This window comes from Urocampus carinirostris, chromosome 2 (assembly GCF_059441175.1).
Source record: "Urocampus carinirostris isolate Australia breed hairy pipefish chromosome 2, RoL_Ucar_1.0, whole genome shotgun sequence".
Taxonomy (NCBI): domain Eukaryota; kingdom Metazoa; phylum Chordata; class Actinopteri; order Syngnathiformes; family Syngnathidae; genus Urocampus; species Urocampus carinirostris.
The window spans coordinates 28,096,820-28,109,016 of NC_142350.1; the positions used below are offsets into that span (position 1 = coordinate 28,096,820).

At 39.9% G+C, this 12,197-nt stretch overlaps 1 protein-coding gene across 1 annotated transcript in view; it reads right to left on the bottom strand.

The window, feature by feature from the left end:
- Window positions 1-1,613: 1,613 nt before the first annotated feature.
- LOC148371574 (dynein axonemal heavy chain 11) overlaps window positions 1,614-12,197 on the bottom strand; it is a 53,181-nt gene continuing 42,597 nt past the window's right edge. Inside the window, exons 72-78 of the mRNA XM_088326114.1 lie at window positions 9,499-9,627; window positions 6,921-7,163; window positions 6,651-6,833; window positions 6,450-6,565; window positions 5,584-5,696; window positions 5,350-5,490; window positions 1,614-4,091 (exon numbers count right to left, since the gene is read on the bottom strand). Of these exons, the coding sequence (XP_088182240.1) occupies window positions 3,844-4,091; window positions 5,350-5,490; window positions 5,584-5,696; window positions 6,450-6,565; window positions 6,651-6,833; window positions 6,921-7,163; window positions 9,499-9,627 (1,173 nt within the window). The 3' untranslated portion in view covers window positions 1,614-3,843. The remainder of the gene's footprint in view (window positions 4,092-5,349; window positions 5,491-5,583; window positions 5,697-6,449; window positions 6,566-6,650; window positions 6,834-6,920; window positions 7,164-9,498; window positions 9,628-12,197) is intronic.

The window sequence follows — 12,197 nt, forward strand, 5'->3', positions numbered from 1 at the left end:
GGAATCTATCTCTAAGGCAATAGTTATTTATTTCTAAAGCATAGCAATATTTTTCATTTTAAACAAGTCTGTTTCTGTAGTGCAGTGGTCAGCACATTCGCCTAACATGCGAAAGGTCCCCTGTGGAAACATTTGTTTGACTGGAGAAGGATGGGTGCCAACAGGCTGGACTTGACACACCACAGGAAATGGTGCCCCTAAGACTGTAGTGGTTAAGAAATACACCCGCCCTTTAGCAATTACTGAATTGATTCAATTTAAAAAATAAAATATGCACAACTCAAGACGTCCTTCATTGCTGGACAAAAACAAGTGGAATGAAGAGAAATTTGAAAACCCCGCAGTCACATTTATCCGTGAGCAAGCATCTTTACTGATGTTAAGCAGGTGTCCCTGTTGGGTCCTTAAACATGACTAACTGCAGAGAGGCTCCTGCTGCGTCAAGCCTGGCGTACCCTGCGATTTCTACCCAAATACATCGGGCACGTTATCATTTCCCTGTCATCAAACGACTGGCTAGCTGCTGTGGGACACTAATGACAGGAAGAGAAGGTTAATGAAGAGACGCTACTGGCAAGATCAGTTTTTCATTTCCTAGGGCAATGCCAAACGCAGAGTCAATTTCTCACCCAATTCTTTCTACTGATACAAGGGATGCGCGGCAGAATGAGCAGAAACACGGCCATTAGTGCCTACAAAAGGCACTCATTTTTTCATGGTCATACTATTACCGTAGTTTCCCGACTATAAGGCGCACCTGAAAACTTCTAATTGGTCAGAAATTTTAAAGTGTGCTTTATATCCTTAAGAACACAGTAAATAAGATTGGAAATGAATAGAATAATTCCTTAGCGGCATACAGCCAAAATGAGTTCTGTCGGTGTGACACCTTAACTGTAAACTGCGGTGGGGCGTATGTTTTCTAGATAGATAGGTACATAGGTGTACGCTCCTACACGATGAATGACCGCAGTGGTCAGGAACCTATGGCTTGCGAGCCATATATGGCTCTTTTGTACTCATGGTAAATATGGCTCTTAGATCAAACTCAAATAAATTTTATCTATGCAGCACGGCGCCGCAGTGGTTAGCACATATGCAACACAGTTCTGAGGTCGTAGATGAAACCTCCTGTGTGGAGTTTGCATGTTCTCCCCGTGCTTGCGTGGGTTTCCTCCGGGGACTCCGGTTTCCTCCCACGTTCCAAAAACATGTATGTCAGGTTAATTGGCCGGTTCAAATTGTCCCTAGGTGTGAATGAGTGAGAGAATTGTGTCTCTGTGTGCCCTGCGATTGGCTGGCAACCAGTTTGGGGTGTCCCCTGCCCACTGCCCAAAGATAGCTGGGATGGGATCCAGCACCCCCGCGACCCTACTGAGGATAAGCGGTGCAGATAATGGATGGATGGATGGGTGGATAAATTTTATCTATAGTATTTTAAATATGACGAGAACAAAGTTGAGTCAATTGTGCACATTGCTTACCTCAAGATGACGTTACTCCAGACTGAGAGAACAGACTGTACGAAATATCAATTATAGATCTTCAAATAATAACACACAACACATAATTGTATTAGAACGGTTTAATTGTCATTATACAGAAGTAAAACAAAGTTGGTAGGCTTCTACTTTCAGTGTAAGAAAACAATTTCGAGAGTGGTCGACTAGCTGCGAACTAGCATTCTGAAACCCGATAAAAATCTATTGAACACCCGCAAGTAATCAGCATTTTGTCTCACTCTAATGACTTCCCTCAGAGTCAGATTCAATGGATGAATGAAAAGCTAGTGGTCACGATGCTCTTGGTTTGTTTTCGGAGGCAGTGCTTGCCCGCTGTTTGACTGACAGCATACACCAGCCTATCATAGTTGCTCAAACAGACATTAACACCAAACTATCATAGTCACGCACACAGTCACAAACACCCAACACAGACCGCCCTCCCTTATCTGTCTCCACTGTCAGAACACAATGCACGATACAATGATATCAATGACAATAAAGACAAAACCAATTCAATTGAAATCCACGAAGGAATGAACGAGCGATAACCGAAGTGCGGAATAGTGAGGGGTCTCTGTAATCCGGTGCATTTTATAGTCCGGGAAATATGGTACTTGAATGCGATACAGGTATACTATCTCAATCAGAAAGCATTGCATAAGAAATTTACTGGTATTCATTATTTGGCTGATGATTATGAAAACATTGTGTTATTTAACGTTTTTAATTGCCGAGTTTATTTTCCACAAATGCCTTTTGAATTAGCCTTAAAAAGTCTGTCTGGTTTAAGTGTTTGGGTTGTTTCATCAGGACAGAGGGCAGATAAAAGATGTGTAATCTGATGTGTTGCTGTCTCATTGAAAGCTATCAATGGCTTTGAATAGGTTTCTTCTGCAGGCCTGGGCCGAATGAATTACACTGTTAGTATTCTCCCGAAGCCGTACAAAAGGTCAATGTCAAATGCACCTCATTTAAAAGTCAATAGCAACCGTGCACATCATCTCCTGGGAATTTGGGCCGAGAACTCTCCAGACGGCATTGTGTATCATTCAGTTAGTAGAGGGCAACCAGTGATCTTTTTTTAAATCTTGACCTTCTGATAAAATATGCTCCCTATCCAGAATTACATGGTCTAAAATGGAGACATAAGTTCCAACAAATCATGGATGGGTTGGACCATCTTAGGCCAAAGGTTCAGCAGTGTCAGGGAGATGTTAGTTGTGTTTTTCTCTATGAAGAAATATTTGCAAGCATTAGTGCTTAAACTAATCTAAAAATAAAATACAGTGGCCTCTCTAGATATAATATTAATTTGCTCCCAGCTCAAGCTTGTATGTAGAATTTCTCACGTCCTGAACGAATTTCTCCCATAAGACATAACTGAAAGCCAATTAATATGTTCCCATCCTTCAAAAGAATTCAAATTAAGCCTAAATGTACAACCGTAATTACATTTAACACAAGCACCCCCCCAAAAATCGAATATTTTAAAACTTTCTTATCCTTAATAAAGGACAGGATAGACTTTAATATGATGAAAAACGCTAGAACTTTTTTTTTAACAAAAAAAAAGTGAACAATGCAACTGCCTTGAAATGGTTCAGTCCATTTGATTCCTAGCACCACCCATGTTCAGGTGAGAGTCTATAATCCACAGTTACTATGAGAATCACACAAAACCTCGTCCTTATTTACTTGTATATGGTTGTCGATGCTTTGCAGTGGATCAGTTTGAAGTCTAATATGATGTCCAGAAATGGTAAGTGACACTCCAGAAAATTGTTGAATGATCCTAAATCACTTTCAGTGAAATGAACCAGCCAGGCACTCTTTTCAACGATTTCAAGCACCCGTACAAACCCTGTATGAGCACCTACCATGGAAGAAGTCGGCGGTTGCTAACAGAGGTGTATGCGTGGTGGTGGAGGAGTGAGGGAAAGAGGTGTGGGAAGAGAGAGATTGTTGATGATATGTAAGCAAAGCGATAAAAAACACAACACAAGTGCACGGGATCAGGTCTGTATGGGTAGAAACTAATGTGCTAACTGGGACGGAGATATGCTGGTGGTGAGCAGTCTCAATAGTGCGTCTAAAAATTCTAGTAACTTGGGTTTAATAGGGCAACATTCTTGCTTGAATTCTCATACTTCAAATGTCTCATCAAATTTTTCATCTATAGCGCATCAATTATGATGAGTAGCTCTTATGTAGAAAGGCCACTGTATGTGTTAAACTTTTGCATCTACTTAATATGTACTAAAATATAAACATAGCATATCAATTGTCATGCATATTAATACTGTTTTGAGAAATAATACTGAACTTATTCCTTCACAACTCAAACTGAAAGCAGAAGCGCCACACCAGCTAAAATCCACTTTGCCGGAGGCTGCCTGTTTCGAAGGCAAAATGTCCAAATATATGTGGAGCCGCGTTGTTTAGTGCGGTACAGAGGACACTGGTAAGTGTTTTTGAGCTCCTGCTCTTCCGCCGGTACGGCTCTTACGTATAGAACCGGCAATGGCGGGGTGAGATCTCTCAAAACTGCCTCGGCGATGACTCCCGACTGAATGTCCCAACGTGCTCCTGAAGCCAGATCAACAAAGTTTTGTGTTGAATTGATATTTCAAAGGCCTATTAACCTCTTAACGTTCCTGTAAATTTTGCCTAAAATCCCAATCCAAGACGTAAGTAAATTGAATACGGTCCTTTAACCGAATATTGACACTTTTGGTTTCATTTGAAAGGGAACACTTTCACGTTTTTACCTTGTAATAATCACTACAAGTGTTACGAACATTGAGTAATCTAAGTTTGAACACACCTGAATTTGTTTTTGCATTGAGATGCCTGCAAAAGAGTGTAGCATGGGCATCTTAGCTAGAAGACATCTGGGAAAATAGCATTGAGTCTTACCTGGTCCCAGGTCAAATTTCATCCCGATCTAAAAAAACAAATCATTGTATTTTATACACTTTTCTATAGGTATGTTGAGGTGTTTCCAAAAGTGGCCATTTGGAAATGACCAGTTTACAGCCCTAAAACCTTTGCAACCGTTTATTTTACTTTGGTTGCAAATGTTTGACTTCACTTTCCAGAAGTCAATCCATGATTGTGCACACTTGCCTGTGATAACTGCATGTAAAAATCCCAGGTTGCATTTACGTACATTTATTTTCGGCTTTAATTTGAATACACCCAGTATAATTTTATAAAATTATGTTGGGAAGTTCATTGGCTAACTAATGTGTCAATAAATATTTGAATTAGTCACGTCTGTTTTCTCAATACAGGCCAAGCTATGTCAGGCAAAGGACTTTGAAAAAAGTTTGCAATTGACCGAGAGTAAAGTCAATCAAAAGGTCAGAGGCTAACGGCCTAATTGAAAATCATCTGACGAGTCTGGTAATTTTCAAACTGGAATTATGGAGTGGAATGAACTGAATACAACAAGGATTGTCAATCCAGGCAGGAATGCTTTTAGGCGGATTTGTTTTATCTGTCGGCAATATCATGTGTTTTATAGTAAATATTTTCCCCGGTTGGATTCAATTGACTCTCGTGAATGTAACCAAACCATGTTTGTGAATAATCGTTACATAAGTGGAATATCACAGGACTTTTTGATTAGTTATACCAGCTTTATAGTTTTCAGCTATCTTGCTTCAGGCTGATCGTTACGTTTCTAATAATAGTAAATTTTGAAATACGTCTCTAATCCCAATCATTGAATTTCTTAAATGATATGTAGCATGACATATTTCAGTGACTGATGACATTGTGAAGACGGGTCGTCAGAACGTTAAGGGGTTAAACATGCCTTTCAGCACGGAATAAATCCCACCTTCCATGAAGAGGCCATGGATGTAGGCCCCCTCCCGTGGTGGATGCCCAAAATCCTCTTTGGTCTTCTTTGTGACATCAGCAACCAAAGTCATCTTATCCAGGGGCCACTGATTTTTCCGAGCAATGCTCTGCAGAATAGCTATCAAAGTCCCAAGAATTAAATAAACAGCTTCTCCGAAGTGCACATGAGCTGCTCATCATCTGTCTTTGCTGGCTGTTTGTGAGAGCTTACCAGTAAGAAAAGACTGCGGGTTGAAAAGACCCGAGAGCCAAACGACAGCAGGTAGAACAAAATCCTGTGTCCATCCATCCAGGTCATGACAGCTATTCCGAATATCACTAAACCTAAAACACGACTTAATTAGTGGAAGAATCAGCCAAACTTTTATAATACTGCTAAGATCCTCTTAAAACAAGAAGTTATTCACGATTACTTTTGGTTTGATTTTACCAACAGGACTTTCTCCGAAAATTGCAATAAAAATGTCATATATTCTGGATTCATTACAAATAAACTGACAATTTGTATTTATCCATATCTTCGCCGGTCTCATCACACTGCTTCAGCCACCCACACACCCTTTTTTGCCGGGAAAAAAAGAAACAACACGAGGAAGTGGGCGCTCCCTTGATGTGTGCACAAAGATCTGATCCAAGCCACTCCTGCCATTTAATGTTGATTTATCATGATGAAGTTTTTTACAAAGGCTTAATACTTACTCTTGAGCAGCGGCAAACCCTTTACAATAATTTCTTTTTTTTTTTACAAAACAACAAAAACAATTTTTTTAGGTTTTGGCACTAAGGGGCATTGCTTCAGAAAATATATTTCTGAGTTATGGCATTGAATAAGTTAATTGCATTACAGAAAGTAAATAAATGTATCATAATATTCACATTTTCTGAGACAGTCCTGTCAAACATTGTTTTCCAGAAAATCAAATCAAAATATATTGCATTGCATAGGACAGGGTCAGGTAAGTGTTGTTGAGTATTTATCCCTTTTTTCTTGCATTTTTGAGACAACAGGTCAATATCAACCATTTAGAAAAATACCCCCAAAAAAGCCCTAAAGCTCAAAGGAAAAATATTGTTTACCATCGAGTAAGCGTTTTGGTGGATGCGTAAGACAACTTGGCCCAAGAATCGGGTACCACGTCATTGAACAAGGCCATCTGCAGCGTTTCCATGTTAGAAGATATGGTAAGCTCTCCCTGTAAATGAATATGCCACCAATGAATTATATAAAAGCATGTTCAGTAAAACTAACAACGAAACTGTAATAAATCAGCGCAGCACCTTCAGTCCAAGGTCTAATTCATTAAGGGACTTCCTGATTTCCTTCAAAAGGAGATTCATGTGTTCGCACTCTTGTAGACAGACTGAAGTGTATGGGCTTCGCACTGTCGCCTTCACCAACATCTCTGCCATGTTATACTGCTCAGGAAGCTTGTCAAAAATGTCTTCAATGATGGACTTAACCTGACAGAAAGATGGGATCACGGTAAGATAAACTTTTAGTGATTTTCTGCAAGTTAAAAATAAAGTACTAAATTGAAGTGACCACACCTTGTCCTCTGTGCTCAATACTGTCCCCTCTCCTGCGGAGGAGTCCTGCGGTTGGAGCTCAAGGAGCATCTTTAAGAGGTTTTCTGAGGTGAGAGTGAGGCACTCCAGCTCCGCATTTGAATGCAGACCGTACAAACAAGGACTCTCAGGTGGAAGATTCTCATCAATATATGTGTGATACCCGCTGTGGTCCATGAACGGAGGGGCGATGAAATCAGGGCACAGATAGAGCTCCCCTTCAAACTAGCAAGTAAAATAAAAACAAGAATGAAAAATACAATCATCAGTGCACTAAAGTCAGCAGGACACCAGACATACCCATTTGGCTAAAATAAAATATATGGACACTATTTTAAATGAATGATGCTAAAGTAAAGGAGCACTTTGTGTGCTTTAAAGCAATAGTTAAGCTTTGCATCCCAAGTGGGCACCCTTGACCTTGACAGCAGAGGTGGAATAGATATATAGAGATAGACAGAAAGACAGAGACAAATAGAGATATGGAGTTGGAGAGATAAAGGAGAGATGGAGATAGGCAGATAAAGACACACACACACACACACACACACACACACACACACACACACACACACACACACACACACACACACACACACACACACACACACACACACACACACACATATATATATATACACATGGGGCAGCACGGCGGCACGGTGGTTAGCGCGTGTGCGGCACAGTTCTGAGGTCATGGGTTCAAATCCAGCTACAAACCTTCCTATGCTATGAGTTTGCATGTTCTACCGGTGCTTGCGTGGGTTTTCTCCGGGCACTCCGGTTTCCTCCCACATTCCAAAAGCATGCATTTCAGGTTAATTGGCCGGTCGAAATTGTCCCTAGGTGTGAATGAGAGAGTGATTTTCTGTCCCTGTGTGCCCTGCGACTGGCTGGCAACCAGTTCAGGGTGTCCCCTGCCCACTGCCCGGAGATGGTTGGGATGAGCTCCAGCACCCCCGCGACCCTACTGAGCGGGGGTGCAGCTAATGAATGATGATAATGATTTTATATATATATATATATATATATATATATATCATATACAGTATGTCACAGAAGTGAGTACACCCTTCACATTTTTGCAGAGATTTCATTTTTATGTTAAATAGAACAACACTGAAGAAACATTGTTTTTACACAATGCAAGGTTGTCAATGTGAAACTTATATATCAGTGCGAAATATTTTTTCCCCTCAAAAAACTCAAAGTACACCCATTAGTAGCTAAACCCCTGGTGACAAAAATGAGTACACCCTAAAGTAAAAGTTGTGAAGTTCATTATTTTTTGTGGCCACCATTATTTTGCAGAACCACCTTAATCCTCTTGGCCATGGATTTCACCAGAGCCTCACAAATTGCCACTGGAATGCTCCTCCAAGCCTCCATGGTAACATGACAGAGCTTGGGGATATTTAAGGTCTAGTGCTTCTCGGCTTTCCTCTTGAGGATGCCCCATAGATGTTCTATTGGGTTTAGATCAGGAGCATTATTGGCCATTCCATCCGCTTTAGAAAAGGCTTGGTTATCTTCAAGGTGTATTTGGGGTCATTCCCAGGCAGGAACATTGCCCAGAAACCAAATTTCCGGAAGGAGGGGATTAATAACGCTACAGTATTTTACAGTATATGCTTGAGTTCATACTTTTCTTGATGATATCCAACTCCCCAACTCCAGTTGCACTCATGCAGCCCCAAACCATGACATTCCCAACACCATGCCTGACTTTAAGTACTACACGAACATGTTTGTACTCACCTGGTTAACCCCACACATGCTTTACACCATATGAACCAAAATAATTCATCTTTGTCTGCCCATTTTGCACATCCGGTTAGCTACTCTTGCACTATCGGCACTATGGTAAAATACTATACGTAGCCATAATACAATACAACTTTTACTTATATCTGTACATTCAAGGAAACTGTGCGGGTCAGATGTATCGACATTTCGTTCTGTATACACGTGTACTAGAATGACAATAAAGTAGATCTTACTCTGAATCTGAATCTGAATCACACTAGAGGATATTTTTCCAGTAAGCCATGGCCTTTGTTGACGAAATTATTTTTATTGTGTTGCATGTGATGTTGCTTCAGTGATGTTCCCTCAAACGTTATAATAAATCCCTGCAGAAATGTTAGGGGTGTACTCACTTTTGTGATATACTGTAGATTTTATATATATATATATATATATATATATATATATATATATATATATATATATATATATATATATATATATATATATGCATACACTGTATACGGTATATACAGTGCTAAATATGTATATATTAGCATAGAGGTCTTTGGAGATCTTTAGATAGATAGATAGATAGATAGATAGATAGATAGATAGATAGATAGATAGATAGATAGATAGATAGATAGATAGATAGATAGATAGATAGATAGATAGATAGATAGATAGATGGATGGATAGAGGGATAGATGATAGAGAGATGGACAGTCACAGCTGAAAAAAGCAAAGCCACTCATAAATGTCACCTAATATACAGATAGATGGAGACACAGAATAACAGACATGTACTCACCATTTTGGGATTCATAAATTCTTTCAGATAAGCCATACACAATCGTCTGTCCCAGTTATTAGTAATGTGTCCACCATACATGATCTCTCCAAAGAGATAGCACAAATCCTCCCATGGAACCTGCATGAACTTAAACCACATACGAGTTATTATTTGATTTATCGCGCGAGAAGAATATGAGGTGGTCATAACACTCAACAGAAATGCAAGGAAATCATGCTTCTTTAACCATTGGATCTGACATGTGACGAGTTTTCACTCCAGCAGGCAATGATAAGAACTTATGAGAGGTTAAAGAGGGAGACGAGAATCTGCGGATCATAACAAATTACAAAAGCTGGAGGTTGGCTATCATTTGTACCTGTATTGTTTTGCAAATTGCTTCCTTCGTCAGCTCTAATTGCAGTGATCACTTATGTAGCTCTGCAAACTGTCACATTGGCTGCATGTAATTACATTTAGGACGACGCTTCATTGCTCTCCTAATGAATTCTCTGTATACGCATATACAGGTTACTGTTTGGTTAACATAATGAAGGACATTCGTTTTTTGGGGGGGCAGAACACCTTGGAGACGTGATTAGTTCTGATCGGGGTAATAGAAGCTCTAAGAGAAACACATTAGCACCTGCAAGCACTGCAGAGAATGGATTTTTTTGTCGTCTTGAAATAAAGCAAAATTATAGGTTGCATGTTTTGGCAGACATAATGGGATCAACAGTATCCATCATGAGAGTTAAACAGTTCGCTTATTTGAATTATTGATTGGAAAAAAAATTGACGTATAGCCATTTGTGAAACACCTTTAAAAAAAATACAGTATATCCCCTCGCTGTATCGCGATTAACTTTTTGCATTTTCAATTCTTTGCGTATTTTCATCGTGTTTAGTGTTCGGCGTTCCAATTGGCTATATACACACCCCAGCCCTTTTATGCCTGCACATTAATAACGTTGTAATATAAGTTTTACAGATACATAAAACGTCCCCCCTGGGAAGACAAAATACTCTAGCGCCCACCCCCAAGATAGATCTTTTTTTTGTGATTACATAATATTAGTGGGAACAAAACAGCAAGTGCTCGAAATACTGGACTGTCTCAGAAAATTAGAATATTGTGATAAAGTTCTTTATTTTCTGTAATGCAATTAAAAAAACTAAAATGTCATACATTCTGGATTCATTACACATCAACTGAACTATTTCAAGCCTTTTATTATTTGAATATTGCTGAATTTGGCTTACAGCTTAAGAAAACTCAAAAATCCTATCTCAAAATATTAGAATATCATGAAAAAGTATACAAGTAGGCTATTCAACTAATCACCTGAATCATCTAATTAACTCGAAACACCTTGCGAGGGTTTCCTGAGCCTTAAAAACACTCAGCTTGGTTCAGTAAACTAAATCACAAGTATGGGGAAGACTGCTGATCTGTCTGCTGTCCAGAGGACCATCGTTGATACCCTCCATCAGGAGGGTAAGACACAAAAAGAAATTTCTCAAAGAGCAGGCTGTTCACAGAGTGCAGTTTCAAAGCATATCCACAAAAAGTCTGGTGGAAGGGAAAAATGTGGCCGGAAACGCTGCACAACCAAGAGAGATGACCGCAGCCTTAACAAAATTGTGAAGAAGAGCCGCTTCCAGAATTTGGGGGAGCTTCAAAGACAGTGGGCTGAAGCTGGAGTCCAGGTATCAAAAGCCACAGTTCACAGACGTGTCCGGGAAATGGGCTACAATAGCCGTATTCCCATGGTCAAGCCACTTCTGAACTCAAGACAACGGAAGAAGCGTCTGACTTGAGCTATGGAGAAGAAGCACTGGACAGTTGCAGAGTGGTCCAAAGTCCTCTTTTCAGACGAAAGCAAGTTTTGCATTTCATTTGGAAGTCAAGGCGCCAGAGTCTGGAGAAAGGCTGGAGAGGAGCAAAATCCAAGTTGCTTGAAATCCAGTGTGAAGTTCCCACAGTCAGCAATGGTTTGGGGAGCCATGTCAGCTGCTGGTGTTGGTCCACTGTGTTTCATCAAGTCCAGAGTAAATGCAACTGTGTACCAAGAGATTTTAGAGCACTACATGCTTCCATCTGCTGAAAAGCTCTATGGAGATGAGGATTTCATTTTCCAGCATGATCTGGCACCTGCCCACAGTGCCAAAACCACCAGTAACTGGTGCACTGACCATGGCATCACTGTCCTTGATTGGCCTGCTAATTCCCCTGACCTGAACCCCATCGAGAATTTGTGGGGTATAGTTAAGAAGAAGATGAAAGACACCAGACCTACAAATGCAAATGAGCTGAAGGCCGCTATCGAAGCATCCTGGGCATCAATAACACCTCAGCAATGCCACAGGCTGATTGCCTCCATGCCACGCCGGATTGATGCAGTAATCCGTGCAAAAGGATTCCCAACCAAGTACTGAGTGCATCAATGGACATTTTCAAATGTTTGATTTAGTTTTGCTGTTATAAAAGTATTTTTTTACTTGGTCTGAGGAAGTATTCTAATATTTTGAGATAGGATTTTTGAGTTTTTTTCAGCTGTAAGCCAAAATCAGCAATATTCAAATAATAAAAGGCTTGAAATAGTTCAGTTGATGTGTAATGAATCCAGAATGTATGACATTTTTGTTTTTTTAATTGCATTACAGAAAATAAAGAACTTTATCACAATATTCTAATTTTCTGAGACAGTCCAGTA